The sequence below is a fragment of the Alosa sapidissima genome, chromosome 9 (genome assembly GCF_018492685.1).
Source record: "Alosa sapidissima isolate fAloSap1 chromosome 9, fAloSap1.pri, whole genome shotgun sequence".
In the NCBI taxonomy this organism is placed as follows: Eukaryota; Metazoa; Chordata; class Actinopteri; order Clupeiformes; family Clupeidae; genus Alosa; species Alosa sapidissima.
The window spans coordinates 11,866,234-11,894,182 of record NC_055965.1 but is presented as its reverse complement, the minus strand read 5'-3'; the positions used below and the strand labels follow the sequence as shown (position 1 = coordinate 11,894,182).

Below are 27,949 nucleotides of genomic sequence, written 5' to 3'. Positions count from 1 at the left end.
CTGGTAATACCAGACTCACTATTTTGTTCCACTTTGTGAAGAGTCTGAACTCTCATGATTGGGAAACGTTTCCCACTCTACAGCATCAGAATGAACGTAGACTTTGTGTTAACTTTATCATTGGTCCAGCCTAACCAATCATATCGATCAGGGATTCCGTACATTTACATCCTATTCGCCTCATTTTTACAAACTGACAATAAACCGCATCAATTTCGAAACTATGCATGATCATCCCCTCTCATCGCTAATTGGCATGTCACCCTTTGTGTCTGAGGGAGACATTAGTGTATTATCGTGTGCAACACTTGTATATCATTGAGAGAAAAACATTCATACAATTACCGGTACAATAATTTTTCATTAACTCATGCCAAACATAGATTTTTTTTTAAATAGGAAAGTTGTGAAGTTCTGCTGTTTTGATTTTGCAATGACACTCATCCTCTTTGAGGACGTGGAAAAACAAGTTTGTGGTTTAACTCAGGCAAGAGTTTTGCAATTCTTTTGCATGTGTACATGCAAAACTTCAACATGTGTGTGGGACCCTAAGACTGCTAAGCATTGTCCTATTGTATATGGAGGCTAAGGTTTTGGAGGATTTTGTTCTTATTAGACTTGTTTGTTTGATCTTGATCAAACATGATAAATATCTATTTCTTTTTACCCCTCGATCACTTTGACTCAGAGCTTTTTGGGTTACATAGGTTTACATGCCAATGTGCACAATCAAGACCAACCAGTTTGCATCAGATATATCTCCTCCCATTTCATGGTATAAAATCTCATCTCAATATTTGTGATGAACCAGTTGCCAATTTCTGGTGTTGCATGTCAGACAAGAGTTTGCACAGCCACATTCCTTTGACTCCTCTGTCAATCACAGACTTAGGATTTTGAACAAGGTAAGTTTCAGTGGCAGAGACGTAAATGCCTGATATAATTGTCAACTATGTATCATAGGTTAGTTTTATAGTGTTCAACTACATGCAGGCATTCTTAGTTATCAGATATGCAGAGTATGCTTTGATGCAATAATGTATAGCAGTCATTGACCAATGATACTGATCCCATGATTTTCTCATTAGCTGGTCTGCAGACATGGCTGTGGTGATCAGGTATGTTACAGCCAGCAGAAATATATTTTTCTTATGATGTTGTACTATGTGTTCAGTGCAAAGCCTGAGACAGATAAAAAACAGTAAAATGCCTTTATAAATTATCATTATTATTATTAAATTATTATTATTAGTAGTAGTAGTAGTAGTTACACTTCGGTGTGGAGAGGGTCCCCACAGACAAATCAAGTATTGTAAACTTTGTAAGTTATAATGAGGACTATTTATGAAGTCAGTGCATTATTTCAATTTGTCTTATGATCACCATCATCTTCAGGAGAAAGTGGCAACTTTATAAGATTAAAATTCTGACCTCCAAAACTTTTATTTAAGAGATGACCTCAGCCCGCCTGAGATGCATTTCATTAAGGAAAGACCAAGCGTAATACAGGATGCTCTGCGCAGACATAAGATTCACTGTCCTGAGGTGAGCTAACCTGCACGTTTGCATTCATCAGTATTCAGATTAATCAGCAGGGTCTTTATTAAAGGAATGACACACCAACGTTTTGGGCATTTATTTGACGTCACCCCCAGCGTTAATATGATACATACCTTTCTTCTCTGTGTGTGCAGTAACTCAGTCTGACCAAAAAGTGACATATACAAATGCCGATGTAAAATCAGATTTCGAAGCATTTTCATACTCATTCATCTCATTCAGGTGAAGTACCGCTGCTTGGGCTGAGTGATTTGCACACAGTACCTGAAAAGTCCCAGTGTTACTTCTGCAAATTCCTAGTAGCAGTACTTTGCCTGAATGAGAATATAGCTCCAAGTACGTATATGCTTAGAAAACCACTGTCTTATTTTACACATACGTTAAAATGACAAAATGATAAAATGATACTTTGTGTCACTTCTGGGAGCTATAGGTTATTTCCCAAAATGTTGGTGTATTCCTTTAAGTCTTGAGAATATCGTCAAGATAAAAGCAAAATAGTATTTCTGTCCAAAATATAAAATCTTTGAGACCAATCATAATAATGTTATTACAAGAGAATCATAAAAAAATTATAATAATACTGCTCCAATACTGTTTGTGTTCCTTCCCAGAAGGATGTTCCTCGTGTGGCACTGTTGGGTTCTGGGGGTGGCCAAAGGGCCCACATCGGCTTCCTTGGTGTTATACGGCAGTTGGGAAAAGAAGATCTCCTAGACTGCATGCTCTATGTGGCCAGAGTCTCTGGATCCACGTGGTCAGTATCTGTTTATGATATTTGACAAATGCTTTTGTCGAAAAACATTACATGAAAATTAAAAAAGTAAAGCACTATGCATATATGATATATAAAATAAGCATGACAACATCATACTACAAGATTGCAGTAAAGGAGCCAAATATATTCTCTGTTCCTCTAAAGCAGCGTTTCTCAAACTTTTTCAGATGAAGGACCACTTAACTAACCAATAAAAAAGAAACGCACCGACCATCTAGCTAAAAAAAAAGATTAGACCTACTTCAACAGTAGGCTATATTAGCCTACACAATAGGCCTACTCACTGAACCACCTTGCTTATTGTCTTTGCACTTTGCTTATTGTGTAAGAGGATTCATATAATTTAAACTGGCATATCTTACATAGACAGTGTTGCAGAACTGTTTGGATTTACATACAAGTTGGTTCAATATTGCAAACAACTCATCTATATTATATTTTATAGCTTGTGGACCACCAGTGGTCCCCGGACCACACTTTGAGAAACACTGCTCTAAAGTACACATTCAGAAGTTTCTTTTCATGACAAAATCTCAAGCTTGTCTGCATCTTTATGAAGAAATGTCCCGACCCCAAGTGCTTAGGATTGTTTCAGTACCCTTATGAAGTCATAAAGGGCAGCAGTTTGAGGCAGAATACTGAAGCTGTGATTGGTCTACAATCACAATCTACAATAGCATTGCAATAGTGTGCCTTGTGCTGACTTTGACCTGAAATTGCAACTATTTTTTGCCTTTTTGCTGTGTTATGTCCACTATCTACTCTATGTGAATACCTGTTTGTTGGTTACAGGTGCATGTCCTCATTGTATCAAGACCCACAGTGGTCACAGCATGCAGAGGAGGCTGCAAATAAAGCACTTTTGAGCATGTCTGAGGGGGAGGGTGTCATTCCATGATGGCGTCGAGTGGATGAAGCAGAGATATGCAGAAGGATATTTTTCCCTCTCTGATGTGTGGGGGGTGATTACTTGCTGGATAAAGGGTGTATCTGTGAGTAGACATACTAGATTTTATTTGTTTTAAATTATCCTACATTCAGTCAAAAATTACACTGAAAGCACCTGAGTATAAAGGCTTTATTGCTACAATTAGGTAATTAACCACAATTAGGCTTCTCTGCTGTTGTTTGTGTTGATTTGTTTTTAGAAATACATATATTTAAGTAACTAATTCAAGCAGATATGTCTTACTTATTCGGTAATATCAATTCCAGTGCAATGAGTGTTTTGGGGGACAGTTGTTACATTTGAGTTCCAATCAATGTGTGTCACAATTGTCCCCAGCCAACCATCTGCAATATTTGATCAAATCAAATAATCAAAATTTCACACAGAAGGAGCAGCTGGAAATTATACTACCGTCTGGTAGAGAGCTCACTGCTCTGAGTGTAGCCTATGTGCCCCCGGATGGGTGAAATGCAGAGAACAAATTTCTAGTAGAAACTTCCTACATGACCATACAGTTTAACTTAAGTTGACAAGGTAATATTATGATTTAATAAAAATAGCAGGCTATTGCACAATTGGTATTAAGCAATTCCTGATTCTCCGAGTTAGGGGAGAGCAAAGTTGCAAGGCTGGTTTTCTACTGGATGTAGGGTGCGGCTGGGAAGGCAACTATTTTCCCTGTTACAAGTTAGTTTACCATGTCTTCATGGTAAACTAACTTCAAAGCTGTTACATTAAGGTAAAAATACTTGGAACTTGGAAATGGAACATTGATGTTGTGATATCTTAGATATGCCATAAATATAAAATGTAAATAGCAAATGGCATTCATTTTCCCCTGATAGCTGGAGACCAGGCCTTTTATGGATGACGAAGATGAAAATGGGACCAATCCTTACCCACTCTACAGTGCAATGGAAAAACATTGCTTTCACAAGGAACAGCGAAAAGGTGCAATACTGTAAAACACACATAATATATCTGAGAGATTTGTATTTTTTAAATTATGGGATTGTGTTTGAACCCCCATGTAAAATAAATAAGGTTATGGATGCATTTTGTTAGTTCTCAATATAATAATAAAATCAGTAAATTGCACGTCACACGAAACGAATCACACCCAGCTATTCACCTTGCCGGTTTCTGCTCCTGCCTGGACAGTTTACTAAACTTCAAAGCTCTTCTCCTTGAACAGAAATGGGGTTTGAGTTTAGCCCCCATGAAGTTGGCTTCCTAGAGCCTGGACATCACTGCTGAAGAAGGACTTTGAGGGAGGGACATTGAAACCTGTGCAGCCTGTGCAGAGGAAGCCAATGGACATGGTTGAACTGCAAGGTTATCTTTTGCTATTAACACCCCAATGCAATAGCTCGACACAATAAATGCTGATGTTCTAATCCAGCACTACCGGTTGTACCACACTCTCCAGAAAGAGGAAGAACTCTGCTGAAATGTGATGCATATTATAATTGGTGATTTCACTGGTATGTCAATGTTACCTCATAAGATTTCAGTGTGTGTGTATTCTGTACCTGATTGTGTCACACTGGCCTTCTTGGGGATGGGGAGGTTTTTTTGTTGGGGAGCATGGGTTACTGTAACCTGACTCCGCCAGATGGATTGCTTCGTATTCTGCTTCTGGGAACTTTCCGTTGGAGAATGTTTGGGAAGGGGCACAAATATTGGTTAGCTGATTGGATAAACCATCTGTCTATCACCACCTATGTTGGTGATAGATGGGCCAAATCAACCAATCAGATCAACCAATCAACAAAGAATTCTTCTAATGCCATATTTTAACATACAAGTTAGGTAAGTAGCGTTAACGCTTTTAAACTTACCATTTGTATGTGACATGAACCTCATCAACAAGTTTTCATGGTAGGCTACACTTCTGAAGAAAGCATGTTCCTTCTCGTTAAGTAACTAAGATTCAGGGCTACCAAACACTAACTGGAATTGGCATTGGGTGTGTTCAAAACGGATAAAGTTGCTGCCTTTTAAAATATCTAACTGGGGAGCAAGTCAGCAAATGCGGTTCGAAACCGAAAAAAACAAATTCTGCTGCCTTTTAAGATATCTTAGAATTCCCAAATAACGGTCATTTTTGGAGGCAGCATCGATGCACACTTCATGCTCCCTCCTACCCATAATCCCTTGCGGCAACGTCTGAAACAGCTGTGAAAGGTAAACAAACATGGCGGATGACATCGGTAATAGCTGCTGAATCTGTTTAAAATGTCATTTGTGTGACCTTATTTTGCTTAGATTTGTAGATTTGAGATGACAAATAAACAATTTACTATCTAATTATGCCATTGTTGTAACCATTAATAGCGTCTGGTCTGATATATCTGCCGGCCGTAAAACTAATTTATACCGTTAGCCTGCTAGCTTACGTAAGCTAATTTAGTTTAACGTCAGGCCTTTGCTAACGTCATACCGTAGTGTTAACCAAAGATTCTAGAGTGCTACTCTCATTTTTAAAAGATGCATTTAATCCAAAGTCATGTCTAGTGAGACAGCTCTCTATGTAGGGAGGGAGGCAGTAGGCAGCTGTCTTCCATTTCAAACAGACCCCTGTCTGTGTCTGTGTCCTTCATTCCTCCCAGCCACATTGCAGAGACTCCTAGCTTCCTCAGGAATACTCGAATATTCGGATAAAACTTCAGCGATAGCTATGCTCATCTCATCCATGGAAGTCGCCATGTTGTTTAGATTGAACAGTATAGCTTCTCGTTGCGTCACACCTAAACCCGCCTCAAAACCAACGCTGATTGGATGTTCGTTTGGCGAACTGCTACAAAGTCTCTCTATCGGAGAGATGCCAGACTGATCTGCGAGTGAAAATCTGAAGCTCGCGAGATCAGGATGGTCTCATGGGGCTAGGGTTACTGATAGTTTGCGTCATTTTGTGTGTGTGTGTCCTGATGCTTGTAATGAATGATGAGCTGAACAGACATTCTTAATTCTTATCCCTCGGGATTATTATGCCCTAAGAGCACCAAGCATGACAACCTTGCCCCGCTAACGATATCTTATATTTAATATTATATATATATATATATATATATATAGCTGAATATATAGAAACAGATATCTAAATATCTAATGGTACTCCTGATTTAACCCTGATCTTTGCAGGAATGTGTGGATGTGCTATGGGAGATGGGCGAAATCCGAGATTATATGAAAAAGGCTCTCTTGAAATGGATCTCTCAATTAGCCCTGGTACATTACATCACCGGGGTTTTTCAGCACATTATCATTTTTTACCACACTGTTTTCCATCGGTTTCCTCCTATCTAAGAACATTTTATGAATGATCTTATGAATCTGCTCAGTGTTCCCCTACTTTGAATATTCTCTTAGATATGTATCTTATGTCTTAAAATCTAAAATAAAAGATGTGCACAATTGTATAATACTTTATACTACTTGTATACTATATTTTTTTGTATGTATGTACTTGTTTACTAGGGAGGACAGTGTTCGCTCATTGGTTAATCATGAACCTTTGTTTAACAAGGAACTTGATACGCAGCACTCTTTTTCCCAAATAAAATCCTCAAAAATGGACATTTCACAGTCTTGTGTTAAAACATCATAATGAGATGTTGAGGTGAGGTGAGATGCAATCCATTCAAGAGCAAACCAGACAGGACATTATAGTAAGAGGTAATAAAACTAGGGGGAAATCAAAGATTTCATTGCAGATACATCTTTGTTTACTTTGCCACAGAACAACTCTGGTTTACCCTTTGTGGTTTTATTGATAGGTGATGGGTACATGTAAACTGCTTGGCTTGTGTCTGTGTGTGTGTGTGTGTGTGTGTGTGTGTGTGTGTGTGTGCATGGGTGTGTTCTTACCAAATTTTCATAGAATTATATTGATTTATATATTTATCTTTGTATCTTTTATTTTGCAGTGAAAGAAAATGGTGTAAATCCAGGTAAATGCCTTTGATGTGTTGTAGACTATATCGGTCTACTTATTTTATGGCTGTTGAATAATATTACGTATGTTATATTCTACATTTTTTCAATTATTTCTGAATATGGTAACAGTTTACTTGACAGTATCGACATAAGAGTGACATGACACTGTCATGAACATATGACACTGTCATGACACATGAGCCCTAATCCTAACCTCTAACCCTAATCCTAACCCTAACTCTAACCCTAACCCTAAATTGTTATGGCAAAAACCGAATGTCACTTATTATTTCACTGCTTGGTTGAATTTCCCATTGTCCTACGTAATTTAGAACGACCATTAACCGTATGTTATTTGCACACCTATGAAGTAGATCCATTTTTTTGGCCGTATCACACTTGAATATTAATTCGCCGAAGTCATTGTGAAGTTTAAATGAACTGTCACGTTGCATCCAAGCTGTAAAATGCAGACTTTCAGAACATGGCAACATTGTAGCATATGACGGAGGTGGCTTTTAGCTAGATGGATGACAGCAGGCTAAGTAAAATAGCGATGTTTCAAAACTAAAGTTCATCTTGGGATAGGCTCACGCCCACTTGACAACGGGAAAGATAGAACTAATGACTGGCCTTTGGCCGTAGCAACCATCTATTTAGAACTAGTAACGGCAGTTTCTCCTGCAAGTTGAGAAATTCGTTGATATGTGTCGGAAGAAATTAGTTCTACAAACAAGACAGTTTTAGCGATTAAAACGTTTAAATTGTAACAGGAAATGAACACAACGCAAGTGGCAACAGTGGAATAAGCGGGATAATGGACTCCACGGTGGTCTGTTCACAGACACTTCGCGTCAGGGCCGTTTTACAACCTCGACCGTGCATTAATTTCTGTGAACAGACCACCGTGTCATCCATTATCCCTTACATAACAGAAGCGTTATGTCATAAACGTTTATGACTTGTTTATGACACATTCATGACAGTGTTATGTTGACACTGTCAAGTAAAGTATAACCAAAGGGAAATACCTCAGCTTCTTAAACTTGTTGCTCAATTCGGTAAAGATAAAGGTCCTAACAACTTCACAATTTCTCAAATGAACTCTGTCAGTAAATCTGAATGCAACTGGTCAAACTAGGAAAAACGATGCATTGATTGACTATACATTTCTGGATATTCAACACAACACCTTGATCTAGACAATGCTGCACATGGAATCCTCTCAGCTTAGTATCCAAGATAATTTTGTCAGCTGATAAAACGGACTAGTTTATTGAAAAAGCCTTCACAGCTATTGTGTCTGTTCTTGTTTTAAATATTACATTTAACTAGATGTACCGCAGAGCGGTACAAAATATGACCGCCGCCCAGTCCAACTGTCTCACTAAATTGCATTATCCACACTCAATTCTCACTGGTATCTGCTAGACAACTAGAACCAAAACATGATTAGTTCATAGATTTCACGTTTAAAATTAATTTTATACAACCCCACCCCCATCTTGCCTGTTAATAATTCTGAGAAATTCTTGTGTGCATGTGTGCGTATACATGTTTATGTTTATGTGTGTGAGTATGTGTGTGTGTGTGCTTGTGTGTGTGCCTGCGTATGTGCCTGTGTTTGTGCATGTGCATGCATGCGTACATATGTCTACTGTGAGAGTATGTGTCATACGTATGATTACTGTAAATGTATGTGTGTGCGTGTGTATCTGTTTATGCACATGTGTGCACATGGAATGGGTTAACATGACCCCTAGAGGCAAACATACAGAAAAAATTGGTCATCCTAGGCCCTACAGTTCTCAAGATATTCACAGAGAACTGTGTCTGCCCTACTCTCCTTTTGGGGGGTCCAGTCCAGCGGGGGGGCTACAGATCAAAACGAAAAATGACGGTTCCATGCTATCCATGTGGGGGTACATGCCCACCAAGTTTTGTGTACCCCGGTCTTTCAGTGTCCCGGGAATCCTTGTTGGTGTACGTCACTAAATGTACACATAAATTATTTTATTGTAAGGCCCCCCATGAACGAAAGTACACAAAACTTGGCATGCATTCGGAGGGTGTCATAATGATCCTACACTTTTAATTTCGTGCAGTTTTGACCTTGTCAGCCAGAGATATTGTGATGAAAACACCTAATTATTTGCTTTTTAATTTTTAACTAGGTGGCGCTATACATGAAATAAGCGGTAATGGGATGGGTTGACATGCCCCCTTAAGATCAACATACATAAAAAAGGTGGACCTCCTAGGCCCTACAGTTCTCGAGATATTCACAGAAAACTGTCTCCGGCCACCTACAGGCCAGTTGGTGTATAGTAACATAAATTAATTTATTGTGTGGCCCCCCATGAACGGAATTCCACAAAACTTGGCGTGCATACAGAGGGTGTCATAATGCCCCCCCGCTGGACTGGACCCCCCGAAAGGAGGGTAGGGCAGACACAGTTCTCTGTGAATATCTTGAGAACTGTAGGGCCTAGGATGACCAATTTTTTCCGTATGTTTGCCTCCAGGGGTCATGTTAACCCATTCCATGTGCACACATGTGCATAAACAGATACACACGCATACACATACATTTACAGTAATCTTACGTATGACACATACTCACACAGTAGACATATGTACGCATGCATGCACATGCACAAACACACATACGCAGGCAAACACACAAGCACGCACATACACACGCACACACACACATAAACATAAACTTGTACACGCACAAATGCACACAATTCAAGAATTTTTCCCGTCATCTACTTCCTGAATTTTTGGTCATTGATACCCGGGACACCGAACCACCGGGGTACATGAAATTTGGTGGGTATGTAGCCCCACTAGACTTTTACGGAAAATTTTAATTTCGACCACCACCAGACGTAATTTTGTTGGAAGTTAAAAGTGGGTTGGAAAAACAATGGACGCTTCCTACAAGGACTGTAATTTACCGCAGCGAACATCTAATAAGGATAGGACGATGTTCACATGAAGTGTAATTCCCATTTCTTCTTGAAGCCGAAATAAATCTGAGGATGTTTATCGGACATGCTTGGTTTTTACTGCAGGTACGTTAATCTTGTAATATCAATAAGGACCTAGGTAATGTTACCGTTAGCGTTGGTTGAGTGATGGAGGCCCATTTGATTGATTGCATTTGTAGAAAACTATAAATGTGGTTATACCAAGCAAATTGATAGCAGCACTGTTTGTATCTTTCGACTGTCATTTATTGCACGTGCTACAAAATCATTCTGTGCAATGGAAGATTTACCAACGTTACACCGGTCTGATACAGTTTTGCCTATACATGCGTGAGACTGAGACGCCTGTTTATTTTGTTTTAAGTGCGTACAGGGTGTGAGAGGGGAATCGATGTGCTTTGATTCCAGCTTGGTAGTTGTAGTCTGTGAAATTAAAAAGCATGTGTGTGTGAAGTATCCAAACAATGACACCTTCATTTCATTATGGCTGCTTTAGCAACACACCTTAAGCTACTGTGTAGTGGGTCCCAAGTGGCTACTTCATTCGAGCTTTCCTTGACTCATGGAGCTGCGTGAATGTTATTACAACTTTTCGCCACGATATGTCAGTTTAAGTCCGCTTGATACTGTAAGGCGTAAGCCATTGGTTTCCAAAGGAGATTTTATTTGTGTCGCCAGCATAGCCTATTGACAATTTATGTTGTAAATAGGCCTACCTTATAATCCTACCTGTAGCTTAGGGAAGCTAACAGCTTTCTATTAGGATCTAGTTTGTTAGTTACCGTTTTGTCATAACTCCCTGATGCATTTTTGCATTTAGAATAGCCAGAGCGTGTATATCTCAATCAGAAAATGAAACAATATCGGGTGCCTATAGACTAGGCTGGGTGAACCCAGACTGATCTGCCCGCTATTTATTTTTTGATTTCTTAAAAGATTGAGCTTGGTCTGATGAAAGCCAGACTAGCCATGGACCTCAGTTACACAATGCAAGGGAACATGAATCAGCCTATATTTGCACGAACAATAACGGACAATAGCTCTTCAACTTTGGCCCGTTAAAATGTGTATGAACAGTCTAGCGACGCATTTCATCAAGGCCCATTTGGACATGTCAGTTATTTGCACCACTGGTTAGATGTAAAACAGCATTTCGTTTCAGACTACTGTTACTTAATTTGTGCATTAACAATAACGTTTCAGACTACTGTTACTTCATTTGTGCATTGACAATAAAGTATTACATGAACTAAAGATGACTAAAATCTTATGTAGAAGAAGAAACATCCATCCATCCAAAAATGACCTTTGTTTTTGATAGCTGTTGAAAACGGCATGGAACTGACAGATGTTTTTGTTTATAAATACATAAAAAATAAATAAATAAATAAATAAATAAATAAATAAATAAATAAATAAATAACATTATGCTGATACCTTTTGCTTTTCCCAAATACAGTGTAGCCTACAGGTGTAAGTGACCTTTCATCAATCCAGTTGCAATGGATGAACTGTGATGAACTGCCCTACTTGTGATTGTTTAGAGATTTTAAAGGTTTTATAACAATGCTACATCTTCTTTAGCTATTCTACAATCTATTCACCTTTTCAGCACCAGTAGGCTACTTTCTGTGCAGCCGCACACACACATTCAGGCATGCCAAACAAGCATACACAAAAGTTTCAAGAGTGGGGGATGGAGTAAAATATGGAGACAAATTGAAGTGTGATTTATTTTCGCGGAACGGATGTCCAGGACTGAGCGGCGGTCATATTTTGTACCGCTATGTGGTACATCTAGTTTTACTAGTACTTCCCTAGCCTGGGTGTCATTCCGAACTTAGTCCTGCCCGCAACATTTAAGTGGAAGTTCGGTCTGGCATTGCTCCATTGTGGAGCAAGTATGCTCGACCTAGATCGGGCAGACCAATCAAATTGGGCTTTACGATGATGGACAGGTGAGCAACAGCCCCTGGTCTATCACGTCATCTGAGCACACTTAGATTAGGCTTATGTTTGAAACAAAAACGCTGTGGCTAGAAGGATACATGGCTTTTAAGACCCCATATGGAAAATGCATATTAGGTTTTATCACTGAAAACGATTATTTCTAAAAACGTTGGCCAAAGTTGAGATGTGGGAAAACTCGTGGTTTCACTTTCATCAAGGGAAAACAGCGCTGTTGCATTGTGACATGTTCCGTTGTTCGTTTGAAATCTCTGATTGACCACCTGTTCGAGGGATTTGCGACAGCCTTTCCCAGCTGTTTAACATGTTTGTAGCATATCAGTGTTCAACAGAATTATTTTTATAAAACGGATGGGATATAGGCTATCAGTTTTTTCCTAATAGCCTACTACGTATCTCTTAGATTTCGCTAATGAGAGTTGTAGGCTAGGAGTTATTGACGGCACTAACTTTTACAAAAGACCAGAAAACAATGTTAAGGCATTTGTGGAGAAGAAGGATGGTTCGTGTGTTTTCTTCCTACACCTCACGGTAAGCTATTTCGTTGCTTTGATTGGTTAGGTCTATCCAATTGAGTGCAGAGGCATTCCCCACCTGTATCGGTTGAAACCCTGCCCATAATTACGTCCCAATGGAGCAGTATCAGACTCATGTTCTGGCTAGAATTGAATAGCTACCTCTATGTGTGTCATTTGGTCCTTGGTTAAAATATAATTGTTTCGGACAAAAGCATCTGCTAAGAAAATTTAAATATAAACATAAACATAAACAAACACAACATCATGCGCAATCGCTGACTGCACCTTTGCGATGCTAGAGTTGGAAACGTTTTCCAATAATTAGAGGCCAGACTCTCTTCACAAAGTAAATGAGTCTAATTTTACCATACAAGAGCCACCTCTAAAACCTTACTGGCTTCACGCACTCTTTGTCTCAATCTACAGATAGACCAACAATTAAAACGGAAAAGAATGAATACTCAACCTTCCAGTCAACCTACCGAGACAAAACAAAGATAGATCACCTGGCAAATCTGTCAGCGGAAAATGTGAAGATGAACCGAGAAAACATCCTGAGTGAGATAGAAAAGTCTGTGCAGCGACGCAAGCAACGGAAATAACTCTATGGCCTTTGTTGAAGCAGTCAGTATAAACATGCACTTACAGTACTGTACATGAAATCGTGTCAGTCTGACCTCTACAATGACAACCTATTCATGCCGTTCAACTACTGTCCTTAATGATCTTCTAGAATAGCAGAACATGATATATTAGGGGACAAAAAAACTGTAATTTTCTGTCATGAAATGCATCACTATTTCTATGTTTATTTTTAATATTGTTTGCTCTGTCATGCTGATATGAAGGAACAATGCATGAAGTCAAGGACTGTATTCACAAAGCATTTTATGTTAACACTAAGGGAATCCTAAATCACACTAAACGTTTTTAACTAAAAGTTTTCTCTTAAAAAGCCTATTAACACAGCTACTGAGACCAACTATTACTAAGGAAAAATGACAACTCATAAGATAAGAGCTTCATTGCTACGGTTGACTTGCTTTATTTCGCATGCACAAGCTTGTTTGCAGACTGCAGTGATCGGCTGATGCATTACAGGTCTGTGTTGGTGCATGCGCTAAATGAGTATGGCAATGGAGAAGAGATGAATAAATAAATATAGAAAGTTAACAAAAAGAGAACAAAAAGGCTACACATTTATATGTACTGTAGATATGTTTGAGTTGACCAATTTCTTTGATTTAGTTGTTTAATTTCATTTACAGTAAAACATTTAGTTTCATCTTTACAGTAAATGGTTTTAGTTGTTGATGGGGGTGTTATCGCATCCCTTAAAAGCTGGACAATTATTCCCTCATCACTGAGATCTCCTGTCAGTGATTCTGCATGTGCATTTCAAAGCATTCAGACTTGGAATGATAAAAATTGCTGCTCTTCTATCATTTGTGAATTGGTCTCATTGTGTTAAGAGTCCTTGACCTTTTCTAAGCTCTCAGATTGTTTTAGCATTGGTTTGTGAATTAGTCTTGGTAAAAAAAAGTAGGAATCCTTTCTCCCAAATCCGTTAAATAAGAGGTACATTTAGCCTTAAGATGCTTTGTATGTATGGGCCTATAGGACTATAGTTAGTGTACGTAGTCTCAGAGTCAGAGGGTGTCTTATTATGATTTTATTTTATTTTCATGATCTGTGTTTTTGTCATAGGGTTTCCGATAATCACATGGAGAAATTTTATCAAAAATATGTTACTCTTTAATCAAATAATTATTGGAGATGAGAATGTGATCAGTTAAGTAGATTAGTTTGTTTGCTTTTCTTTTTCTATCTTTTCTTTTTCATTCTTGCTCTCTTTTCCTTACATTATCTTTCTCTTTCTCTGACAGTATACGGAAAGGTAATTACAACTATATGGCTATAATAAACACACACACACATACACACACACACACACACATTTACCCATGTGTCTATTCACACATGCACCCATGCGCATAGGTAGCCTATGCATGGTCACATGTGTCTATTCACACATGTGACCATGCATAGGCTACCATGTTTTTCTAGTCTTGCAGTGATTGTTTCTGGGAGTTCATAAAAGTGTCGGGTGATAGAGGATGAACTGATTCATCACTGTCTCGTTTAACTGGGCAAACAGAGGGTAGAAAAGGTGGCTGAGAAACAGGCACTGCACCACTGCTGCCACAAGGGGGCACTAGACTCTCACAGTCAGGGGTGCAATTCCCAAAACCATAGTTGCTAACTTAGTTAGCAACTTTGTTGGTTGCAATGCAATTTCCCATTGCCAACCAACTAAGTTGCTAACGGGTTAGCAACAATGGTTTTGCTAAACGCACCCCTGTTCGGGTGTGGCGTCTTTTGGTCCAGAACAGTGTTGTTGTATTACACTTGCTCAAAATAACTGCAGGTCTGCACACTCTGTTGCTAATGCCTGGCCTTGCCTGCCTGTCATCTTGGTGCAGAAATAGAGTGCAATCCTGATGTGTTTTTAGAAACACATAAAGCAGTAGTCATTACAATGGCATTTTTGCATGGATATTTTGTTCAGGATGTCCTGTCCTCAGTAAAGTGTTCATCATGTCATGACCATTTTGTTTTATAAAAAGTCTATTAAAGTTTATTAAAAGTCTGTCATACCAATTAATGTTCCCTGAAGTTTTTTCAAGAATTGACAGCTACACCAACACCAGTATGTGCCTGTTTTATCCGGTACAGGTCATATCATATGATATGCAGCCACTTACCTGCAACCTGCCCCATGACTCTCTTGTCCATCCTCTATTTGTTTTCCATTAAAAGGCCTGTCTGTCATGTCATGTCATGTCATCTCATCTGCAGATTCTGCGGATGACATGACGCGCGTGCACACACACACACACACACACACACACACACACACACACACACACACACACACACACACACACACACACACACACATACACACACACCAATAATGATCAGGGCAGCCGTGGCCTACTGGTTAGTGCTTCAGACTTGTTACCGGAGGTTGCCGTTTGAACCCCGACCAGTAGGCACGGCTGAAGTGCCCTTGAGCAAGGCACTTAACCCCTCACTGCTCCCCGAGCGCTGCTGTTGTTGCAGGCAGCTCACTGCGCTGGGATTAGTTTGTGCTTTACCTCACTGTGTGCTGAGTGTGTTTTACTAATTCATGGATTGGGATAAATGCAGAGACCAAATTTAGATAGATAGATAGATAGATAGATACTTTATTGATCCTCAAGGGGAAATTCAAGGGTCTCAGTAGCATCAGACATAACACACAACATGCACTTACAGCAGAAATGGTAAACATAAGTATAAGTATAAACATATAACTAAACTCCACTGTACAATAAAGACAGTAGAAGATAAGACAGATAAGAAAACTAACAAAACTAAATACTAAATACACTATATAAGTTAAATTAAGAAAGTCCAATGTTCTTGAGGGTGATCAAGCATAAGACGCTTGTAGTGACAGGGCCAGGACTGGTGAGGTGCTAAAGGGAGTGAGTGTCATGGTGAAGGTGCAAACAGTAGTCCAACCATAGTCCTTAGTTATGTTTGCCTGGCAAGGTGCTCAAGAGAGTGAGTGTCATGGTGAAGGTGCAAAAAGTAGTCCAACATTAGTCCAACAGTGCAACAGTGCAAGAGTAAGGTCTAGAGACCAGCATAATATAGACAAATAGGAGAGCAAGTGTAATGTAGACAAGGTAAAATAAATAAATTTCAGTGCAAGAACAGGTTGAGGTAATAGGGTTATAGCCATTCATTTATTCAGTATTGTATCAGAAGCCTGACCGCAGCCATTGATCATGTGTGCTAGTATAGCATGAAAAACAGTTTAGCAGTAAAACAGTAGTGAAAACATTAGGCTGTGTACAATAGTAAAACAGTAGTAAAACAGTAGTAAGCAGTAGTGGGCAGTCAGTACTCAAAAAACATGGACATGGAGAGGGTGGAGAGGCAGACAGACTAAGCAGAGAAGTCTATCTCTCCTCTTCCCTTTAGTGAGGCATTGAACAGTTCAATGGCCCTAGGAACAAATTACTTCCTCAGCCTTTCAGTTGTGCATGGCAGTGAGCGAAGTCTCCAGCTGATCAAGCTCTTTTGGTTTTTGATAGTGCTGTAGAGCGGATGACATTCATTGTCCAAGATGTTGATCAGTTTGTTTAGGGTCCTTTTGTCAGATATTGAAGTGATGCACTCCAGTTCAGCTCCCACTACAGAGCCAGCCTTCCTTACCAGCCTGTCAAGTTGCCCAGCATCCTTCTTCTTTGTGCTTCCTCCCCAGCATACCACTGCATAGAAGAGGGCGCTGGCCACAACAGACTGATAGAACATCCTGAGGAGCTTGCTGCACACATTGAAGGATCGCAGCCTTCTCAGGAAGTACAGCCTGCTCTGTCCTTTCTTGTAGAGTGCATCAGTGTTGGCTGACCAGTCCAGTTTATTGTCCAGGTGGAGACCCAGATACTTGTAGGTGCTTACCACCTCCACATGGACCCCATCAATGGAGACTGGTAGCAGAGCGGGCTTAGACCTTCGGAAATCCACCACCATCTCTTTGGTCTTTGAAGTGTTTAGTTGAAGGTGATTGAGTTTGCACCACTGCACAAAGTCCTCCACCAGGCTCCTGTACTCCTCCTCTTGTCGTCCCTGATACACCCCACAATTGCAGTATCATCAGAACTTCTGCATGTGGCATGACTCGGTGTTGTAGCGGAAGTCAGATGTGTACAGGGTGAACAGGACTGGAGAGAGCACAGTTCCCTGTGGCGCTCTGGTGCTGCTGATCACAGTGTCAGAGAGGCAGTTCTTCAGTCTGACGAACTGTGGTCGCTCGGTCAGGTAATCTGTAATCCAGGTTACCAGGTGAGCGTCCAGACCCATCTGCAAGAGCTTGTCTCCCAGTCTGAGGGGTTGGATGGTGTTAAAAGCACTTGATAAATCAAAGAACATGATTCTCACAGCACTTTTCCCCTTGTCTAGGTGAGAATGTATCCTGTGTAGAAGATAAGTGATGGCATCGTCCACGCCCACTTTCTCCTGGTATGCAAACTGTAAAGGGTCTAGTGCATGGCGTACCTGGGGTCTGAGCATACCTAAGACCAGCCGCTCCATTGTTTTCATTACATGTGATGTTAGAGCGACAGACCTGAAGTCATTAAGCTCGCTGGGGTGTGGTTTCTTGGGAACGGGGGTGAGACATGATGTCTTCCACAGTGTTGGAACTTGTCCGAGACATAGACTCCAGTTGAAAATGTGCTTCAGTGGCTCCCCCAGTTCAGCAGCACAGGCCTTGAGCAGCCTTGGACACAGTCTGTCAGGCCCGGCTGCCTTACGAGGATGGAGTTTTTTTAAAAGATAACTTACTTGGTCCGATAAAATGATGGGGGGGATGAGAGGAGTGGAGGGTGAGGAGGAGGAGGGGTGCTTCTGTGAGGGTTGTTGTGTGGCTAGAGACTGATGGCCATTGGCTGAAGCCATTGTTGTCGCACTGCTCGTGGTCACCATGTGGGGGAGAGGTGCGATAGCCTGATCAGCAGTGATGGGGGGGGGGTCTTGTCATTACTGGTTATCCAAGGCTTGTTATTTGGATAGCAGCGTACAGTCCTTTAGGGAACAACAATGTCCATACAGAAGTTCAGATAGTCAGTAGTGCAATGTGTGACCTCCTCTAAGTCCTCTCCATTCAGTAGCACACTCCAGTCAGTGGACTCAAAGCAGTCTCTCAAAGCCTCATCTGCTTCCGGTGTCCACTTCCTGAAGGTGCGCGTGGCAACTGGTAGCCTCTGAACTTTTGGCTTGTACATTGGCTGCAAATGAATGAGGTTATGGTCTGACTTCCCCAGTGGGGGAAGGGGGGTGGCACTGTAAGCATCCCTCACGTTTGCATACATGAGATCTATTGTCCTGTTTTTCCTAGTTGGGCAGTCAACAAACTGGTAAAAGTTTGTGAGGGTGGAATCCAGTGTAATGTGGTTGAAGTCACCAGAGATCGCAAAGAAGGCATCACTGTGCTGAGTTTGGAGCCTAGCGACTGTAGAGTGAATGACGTCACATCGGCATGTAGTATGGTTGTAGATTGACCGCTAGTAACTCCGCTAGTAAATCCTTATAGCATACAGTCTCCTTCACTGTAACATGTCCGGGATTGCACCATCTATTGTTTATATATAGCACCAGTCCGCCTCCCTTCTTTTTGCCAGAAAGTTTACTTAGAAAGTTTATTTCCCTCACGGGATCAAAAGAGTATATATAATTATACTTATAGTACTTATCAGGAAACAAATTCTAATTGGCTGTCTGCAGCAGCAGCTGCTAGCTCAGACTCAACAGAGCTGGCCAACTTGGGGGTAACCTTTCACCTCAGTCTCAGTGTATCCTAACTATCAACACTCCACTTAAAGAAAGCCCATAAATCACACATCATTTTCAGGTATCCTTCCTTCCATTCACTGAACACCCACCCACCCATGTGTCAGGCTGCATCACACAGCATGGTGACCGTTCTGTATGTGGTCAGCTGGTTCAGTCCATGATGAAGCACTTCTCCATCAGTCACATCGTGACAACTCCACTCCAGCCAGCATCTTGATGCCATCCTCAATCCATCTCCTCTGCATCCACCTTCCCAGGGGGGAATCCTATGCAATCTTTCTCTTTCTCTCTCTGTCTCTATCTATCTCTCTTTCTCTCTCACACACTCACACACTCACACACACACACACACACACACACACACACACACTCACACACACACACACTCACACTCACACACTCACACACTCACACACACACACACACACACACACTCACACACACACACACATTCTCTTCCCATTACTCATAACAATATACATATTACATTCCAGCATGTCGTGTATGTCGTACAGTATGCATATTCCATAACAGCATAACAATGTTCAACAATGCTGATCAGAGAAAGTGCACACACACACACGCACACACACTCTCTCTCTCTCTCTCTCTCTCTCTCTCTCTCTCTCTCTCTCTCTCTCTCTCTCTCTCTCTCTCTCTCTCTCTCTCTCTCTCTCTCTCTCTCGCTCACTCACACACACACACACACACACACACACACTTACTTCTCAACTAGGGCCTGCTGTTGACAGGCCCACAGACAAAAGGGTCGAGGGACATGTTAATGAGTAACTTTCTCTTTAATTCAGCATTACTCTATGACTGTAGCAGTGCTTCAGCAGCATATCACCTTCTCCATGCTGTGTCTGTCCAAACCCCTCACTGCCCTGCTCCACTGGCCCAGACAATGGTAGATAAGTGGGGAGGGGTGCGGTGCGGAGAGGCTGGTGCAGGAGTGTTGCGGCGATTGTCTCTGGGAGTTCATAAAAGTGTCGGGTGAGTGAAGGAAGAGCTGATTCATCACTGTCTCATTGAAGCAGGGAGAATAGAGGGAGGGAGAGACGTTTTCAAAAGATCAAAAAAGAAATCGCTCTCAAAAAAGAAATCGCTCTGAACTGAATTACTGCTGCCACAAGAGGGCACTTGGTGTGTGAGAGAGAGATAGAGATAGAGAGAGAGAGAGAGAGAGGGAGGGAGAGAGAGAGAATGATAGAGACAGACAGAGAGGGGGAGAGAGAAAAGGAGGATGATGTGGGGAATAATGGAAAAATGATTGGCCAGTAAGATGAAAGAATTATAGATGAGAGGCCTATGGTCATCAAGCCTATGGTCCAGCATGGCCCGTCCAGTGGAATGCTGTCTAGCATGGGATGATGCCTGTCGAGTGGGACATGGGCAACAGGGGTAGTTATCTACCATGCCGTTATGCCTGTCGAGTGGGACATGGGCAACAGGGGTAGTTGGCCATGTGGGCTGTCCTAATACAGCACAGTGTGCCTCTCCTCTAACTGCTGCACAGATGAGATCAGGCAGGGGCGCTGCTAGAAAATGTGGGCCCTATTACAGACAATAATTCTTGGAGATTCTTGGAGAATCTCTTTGAGTGAATTGAAAGACCATGTGATACCAAGCACAACACCACAACTGCATGCATGCATGCATGTATGAAAAAGAGAAATATTTTGATACCACTTTAGATTGTTATGGTGTCATTCCTTATTTAGAATATTTAGAATTATTGGCCAACAGAGGATGCTAATGTCAGGGCTGTTGGTGCTTCTCATTATTATTTTCTGAAGGCAATGGTTTATGGAAAGATTTTTTTTTTAGCATAATCCAAAAAATATATAACAAGATTGTACAACATTTATGAAGTTCTTCAGTAGCTGAGTGAGTAGCAAATCTTACAAACGAACCACCAATAAAGGATAAGACTGGCAAATGATATTATAACCTTATGACTGACCAGACTATATTGCATGAATTGTTTGGTAGTTGTTAATGGATGCCAGTGAATAATCGGACTCCTCCCATCCTTCGGACCGTAGGGACTGTGTCAGCGTTTGTTGGGACAAATCTATTGTCAGATTTCCGCTGTGTTTGCGGCTGATTTTTATTCATAAGCCTGCAGCCTCCCGAGAGCCGCCAGGCGGAGCAGACTGGGAACACATGGAGAAAGAGGGAGAGGTCACAGCAGCTCTATACTGAGGGTGAACCGCAGCCCTGCAGGGCCTAATTCACACTCCCTCAACCCCAGCCCACAGATGAGGGTGAGACACAGCAAGGGGTAGGGGAGAGTAGAGAAAGAGAGTGTGTGTAGGCATATGTGTGTGTGTGTGTAGACATATGTGTGTGGATGTGTGTGTCTGTGTGTGTGTGTGTGACTGTGTGTGTGTGTGTAGGCCTGTGTGTGTGTGTGTGTGTGTGTGTAGACATATGTGTGTGGATGTGTGTGTCTGTGTGTGTGTGTGTGTGTGTGTGCGACTGTGTGTGTGTGTAGGCCTGTGTGTGTGTGTGTGTGTGTGTGGATATGTGTGAGTGTGTGACTGTGTGTGTGTGTGTATGTGTGTAGGCCTGTGTGTGTGTGTGTGTGTGTGTGTGTGTGTGTGTGTGTGTGTGTGTGTGTATGTGTGTAGGCCTGTGTGTGTGTGTGTGTGTGTCTGTGTCTTTGTCTGTGTGTCTGTGACTGTGTGTTTGTAGGCCTATATGTGTGTGATTGTGTGTGTGACAACAACACTCTCCACAATGGGGTGTCCCCCCTGTCTGCCCTGGTGCTTATTTCAATCACAATGGCAGCACATGTTTTCCATGCGTGTCTCCTTGGCGGATGTGGCAGCCTCCATATTTGTCTGCTCGAAGGAACCAGGTGTTGCCGCCTCACCAGGCCAACACAGCCACAAATCACTGGCCTCTATTGCCAAGGAGACACAGTTAGGTCCGGCTCATGAGGTATATGAACCCAGCGTCATGCTAGAAATATGAATCCATATTCAAGGACAATATATATAATTTTTCCATGGTTTATTTTGTGGACATTTTTTTCAAATACAGAGTACATGCAGTCAACACAAGCTAGAGCTAAACACTCTAAAGACTTGTGGAGATGGTTGTGGACTTTAGGAAGCACCCCACAGTGCTGCACCCCCCCCCCCCACCCTAAAAAATCATTGGTGCCCCCCTGCCCTCCCTCCAGAACTCGTACTCTGGTAGGACCAAGAAGGGGGCAGAGAACATCACCAAAGACCCCACACACTATCTTTAACGTCCTCCCCTCTGGCACAGAGTTTGAATCCACGTTAAAGCCATAAATATGACCTTATATATTCAGATCCAGCTTTGTCCAGATCCAGCTTTGTATTGGAAATATATTACAAGAAATTCCAACAACTGCAGTCAAAGTGACATGACATAATAAATTAAATTTGCTTTCCATAAAGAATATCTGGTTTTCTTTGGCAGTAATGCATGGGCTATTATACAAACACGGACTCAAACAGGTGTTCATTGTCATATACATATGACAGTATCTGCACCTGTAACAAATCTTACCTACTCTTCAAATCGCCCTATAAAATTTGAAAAAAAAAAAAAAAAAATGTATTTCAAGTGCACACAATGTATCATGCTGTAATAATATCAGCCCATCATCAACTGTCAAAAGTGTCAGTTTTTTTATTTTCAGGATGTGAAAGGATTTACAGGAAGTGTATTTCACAAAACACTCAAAATATCATATTATTATACCATATTATTATTAAGCCAATGCACTATATACAGCACTTTGGTCAGTGCAAGCTGTGGTTAAATGTGCTCTAAATAAACTTCACTTACTTAGCCTACGTATACTTGCTCAATTTTGTTTCATTATTTATTGTTGTTGTTTTATCATGATTATGATTATATGTCGTGTCAATAACCAATAACAACCACAAAAAAACTAGCCACAAAGGGTTTAGAAAAATCATGGTCTGCTAAAAACAGAAACATGGTGGCAAAAACAACAACTACTACTGCACTAATAATAATAATAATGTAATGCTATTATTTTTTAGTTTTATGTTTAAAAAAAATGTTGCATTTAAATTAATTGTTGGGTCTACATTATGGAAATTAGCCTATATGCCGCCATAGGTCTATAATTAATTAATCTAACAAGCCAGTCTTTGAGGAGAAACGTTTATTCCAATGAACTGAACTCATGACATTTTGGCTCCTCCTCCACATCTAAGTGCCAAGTTGTCAACTAATTAACGGAGTTCGCCTTGTGCAAAAGCCCCATTGAACTGCAGACCCTGAGAGGGGACACACAGACGCAGCCAATCAAGCAGGGAAATGCATATACAAGTGAACAGACTTTGTTGCTGAAACATTTTGCGCATATCTCAAAGACTAAAGTTTCATTCACCTGGCATATTAAGTGAAGGCATTTTGGTGACTGGTGACGTCATGGTAGTGTATCGTTAATAAGTCTCGGCCTAACTTAGATTTCGATTTTTAAAACAGTTTATCATTCCTGTTATCTCTGTCCGCACCGGCGCGTCAGTCATCAGTCCTGTTCGTGATGTCCAGAGAAATTGCAACAGAAAAAGAGAGCCATTCTCCGTTGGACCATCTTCCACCGCCCGCATCCTCTAACAAGCCGCTTACGCCGTTCAGCATAGTGGACATACTCAGCAAACCCTCAGTAAAACGAGGGACAGCACTTATCTTTGCGGACGACAAACATGCAGGTCCACCTGGCCTAGGCCTACTGCACCTGCCCAAACGAACACTTGTCACCAAAGCTCCACTGTGCGCTCTCGAAGAACTTGCCAGCAAAACCTTTAGGGGGCTTGAAGTGGGTGTTCTCCGATCCGTAGAAGGTAAGCTAAACAATCAACCTGTGTTTAAATGCTATGTAATGGCCATTTTTAATCGATGTGGTTCAATTATAAAGCCTATGTAAAAAACATTTAATTGATGTGGTTGAATGATTAGGCCTACTAAATATCAAGATAAATCACTCATATTTTTTCTCTCTTTGGTGTAGGAAAGGATTGTTTGACACTATATACCCAACAGCATAACCCCAAGAAGCGCAGAAAGTCCAGGACCGCATTTACTACAAATCAAATCTACGCCCTGGAGAAGAGATTTTTGTTCCAAAAATATTTGTCTCCAGCGGACAGAGACCAGATCGCGCATCAACTGGGTCTAACGAACGCTCAAGTCATCACGTGGTTTCAAAACCGAAGGGCCAAGTTAAAGCGGGACTTGGAGGAGCTGAAGGCAGACGTAAAGTCGGCCACAGTTATTGGGAGTGTGCCGTTGGAAAAACTGGACAAACTGGCCGATTTGGAGAGACTGGTCAATGGGACCGCGGGGCACCGTTCACCAGACACTCAGTCGGAAAAGCAGTTTCGGATGCCCCCCACGTCTCCACGTTCAGACCACACAGCTTGTAAAGAAAGCTCAGACGATGAGGGCGAGGAGATTGACGTAGATGACTGAATGTAAAAAATGACTTGAAAATCAAACAGCTACAGTCTTTTTATAAATAGGACTCTGTTAGCGAGCTTGATATGCCTTCGCTGATAAATTCGCCTTATCTCTCTCTCTCTCTCTCTCTCTCTCTCTCTCTCTCGCACATTTCGCTCAGTTTGCCACAAAAGCTCACCGTAGCTTTTTTTTATAATGAAATTAAAAGAAAAACTGTTGTCTGCATTTATTTATGTCAAGGGGTTAAAATATAATTTAATGTAAATTATTGTGTCTTGAAATCATGTTGATGCCTGTATAAAACGAAATAAAATAATAAAAAGAAAATATAAAGTTTGCTTTGATTTTATAACATCATTCTCCGTATCACTATAGGCTAGCTAAACGTACCCAAAAGTGTTGGGGGGGATACAATGACAAATAACCCCCCAATATCTGCTCTCTACAGTCACTGCCCATGGATAGTCTAATATAGCAGCCTTAGCCTAAAAAAACTCCTCCACAAGCACGTTCTTCATTCCAAAGAGCGTCCTATTTGACCCTGCAAAGTGTTTTCTATTCCCCTGGCAATTTATGTGAGAATCGCAAATCTGGGCCTTTTGGAAAGAAAAGGTCCAGAGCTGTGAAAGCAACAAAACCCCAAGTTTTGGGCCAATTTCTTCAGGTCTATATAATTCTTTTTTGTTCGGGTCGAGGCTGTAATTTTTAGCGTAAAGCATGAAACACGCGGGACAAATGAGAATGGTCCCCTGATGTGACAGGCGACAATGGAGAAAGCTCAGCCTCCCGTGGCTCCCAATGCTGAAACAAGCGTGTCCCGCTGCACGAAAAGGACAAAAACGTTTGGAGGCCATATGGTTTTTGAAATTGCCCTCACAATTTCGGACATGTTGATTGATTGAGTTAACCTCCGCTTTTTAAGCTGTTTAACTCGGCCCGAAACAAAGACAGTTTCCCATTCGCAGCCCTCTTCAAGATGCGCATCTGTGTCCATGAATGTCCGCTCCTTTCTCTCCAACCCCTTAAAGCTTGACGTTTTTAACAAGTCAATGAATTACAATGAAACTAGCGGTTTTGTAACACTTGTCTTCCATCCATTTAAGGGCCCCTGAAATGTTATTTGACTTCTCTCCAAAGGGTTACAGGTTTAAAGAATACTAGACCCACTATTAGTGAAAAATCTTTTGATGTTAAATAGAGGGGGTTATAAAGTGTTTGAATGACTTGCGTGCCAGATTTGTGCAAAAAAAGAGGCTTTTGTTGATTTTTTTCAGTGCCGTTTGTCTGTTTTACTTTTATCCTTTGTGTTGTGGTGAGTGTAATGAAGCTGAAAACATTGCAATGTAAGAAAACACACTGAAAAGGAGAGACCATAGCAGCAGTCTCTCTGTGGCAATGCCAGGTTTGGAAAACCAAGCTGTAGGCAGCTAAAAAGTCGTGAAATAATAACAATAATAATGCTACTACTAGCATGATTTAATAATAATAATAGGGTAATAATAATAATAATAATAATAATAATAATAATAATAATAATAATAACAATTGTGCTCTTGCTAATGACTGAATCCACAGATTAGGCCTATCTGCTTTAATTTCAATGTATTTTTCATTTTGCTGCAGCCAAAATAACACCTTTAACCCAAAACGCCCAAATGCCTGAATTAATGACTGAACGGCTGAATTAATGAATGCATGTATGAATGAATGAATGACAAATTGGTTTCACTGCCTATAAATACAAACATTTATATCCAATGCACTGCAAAATAAATTGAACTTGACCTTTCATTTATTTTCTTTTTTTTTCCATATCTTTGAAAAGAGCTGAATGCAAAACAACACATTTACCCGAATGAATGAATGAATGAATGAATGAATGAATGAATGAATGAATGAAAGAATGAATGCAAGGAAATTGAATTTGCAATTCCTGAAATGCAAACAAATTGAATTTGAAATTCCTGAAATGGAAATAATAATGCATTCCAGTAAATGAGTCAATACAAATTCGTTTTTTCTTTATTAAAATACATGGAAATTGTGCCATAATGAAGTTGCACTCATTCAATAAAGAATAGTTTTGAGTGCAAGAGATTGGTACAAGAGATTGATAGAATTTTCCGAAAGAAGACATTAATTTTAGCACTTATAATTATAAATAATTTCAGGAAATCTTTAAACATTGCCCTGTTATTGGTGTGACATGAGAAAGTAAATGTGCAAAGTAAATCTTGACTACACATATCTCTTTTCTTTTAAATTGAATGTTGATGCAATTTTATTATATAGAAACCATTTGGACAATGGACATTGTCTCATGCTGCCCCAGAGCCCACAACACTTAATAAAAAGGCAACAATGTCATGCAAAGCATAACTTCTCCTCCAAATTATATGACTTAGATGGAAAAAGGGGGCAGTCTGCTTGATGAAGAGAGTACAGAGGAGAGAGGACAAAGGACATGTCAGATCATATACAACAGCATGTTTGTGAAGCATATTTATTATTCGCCATAGGCCGATAGGCTGACACCAGACATAATTTCACTGCATTTCTTACTTCCAGTAACTATATGCATGTGACAATAAACTTCCTTGTATCCTTGTATCCTTGTTTCCATATCAACATCAGGGATGTTGACTCAGAAGGTAAACCCTAAAGCTGACTAAACAGGCTATACAAAGCACAAGCTACAATGTCGGCTGACCTGTAGACCCCTGTGACTCTTCTATAGTTTCAAAATGAAAACAGTGAAGAAAATCTTGCCTTCAATGGAAGTTTATTCTAAGAAATATAATACCTCAAGAATGTTTTTTTTTTCTTTTCAAAAACACATGTGCCATTATTGACACCCACAGAATATGGGTGTATTGGCAAAGGCAGGAATATAAGCCTGCCTTTGCCAATACAATTTTTTTTTCTTAACAACTCATGATGTTGATGAATACAATGCAAGCCAGTACCTTGGGACCTTTCCTCTCAACAGATTCTCTCTGCAGATTCCAAGGTCCTCACTTTAGCTCATGGCAACAGGTCACACCCACACTGCCACTGGTTTTCTGAGAGATCAGATCACAGGACGACTGCGGAGTAAGCTTGATTTTGGTTTCAGATGTTATTGTGTTGATGTTTTGGATCATCATTCTGCTGGATGATCCAATCATGACCCACTTTCAGTGTCTTTGCAGAGGCAGCCAGATTTAAATTTTAAAATGTCCTGGTATATGATCATGTTTATGATACAGTGCACCCATTTTTGTCTTTCTAACCATCCTCTTATAAATATTCCTTGTCTAGATAAATTTGTCACAGTGTCAGTTAATTGACAGCACCCTTTAGATTTTTTGGCACC

The 27,949-nt window shown here is 40.6% G+C and overlaps 1 protein-coding gene across 3 annotated transcripts; it reads left to right on the top strand.

The window, feature by feature from the left end:
* The first annotated feature begins 816 nt into the window (after positions 1-816).
* On the top strand, positions 817-26,519 carry LOC121719174 (transcription factor LBX1b-like). 3 transcript variants are annotated; one of them, XR_006034192.1, is made up of 11 exons: positions 817-905; positions 1,089-1,118; positions 1,452-1,545; positions 2,175-2,317; positions 3,131-3,330; positions 4,133-4,238; positions 4,483-4,622; positions 6,432-6,518; positions 7,217-7,240; positions 24,146-24,154; positions 26,509-26,519. XR_006034192.1 is itself a non-coding variant. In XM_042104609.1 (2 exons), the coding sequence occupies exons 1-2, from the start codon at positions 23,678-23,680 to the stop codon at positions 24,604-24,606; spliced, it is 762 nt and encodes a 253-aa protein (XP_041960543.1). In that variant the 5' UTR covers positions 23,395-23,677; the 3' UTR covers positions 24,607-24,829. The 3 variants fall into 3 exon arrangements, 1 of the variants encoding a protein (XP_041960543.1); XR_006034193.1 differs by having other exon boundaries at positions 4,483-4,771; XM_042104609.1 differs by lacking the exons at positions 817-905; positions 1,089-1,118; positions 1,452-1,545; ... (5 more) ...; positions 7,217-7,240; positions 26,509-26,519 and adding an exon at positions 23,395-23,978 and having other exon boundaries at positions 24,146-24,829.
* Positions 26,520-27,949: the final 1,430 nt, after the last annotated feature.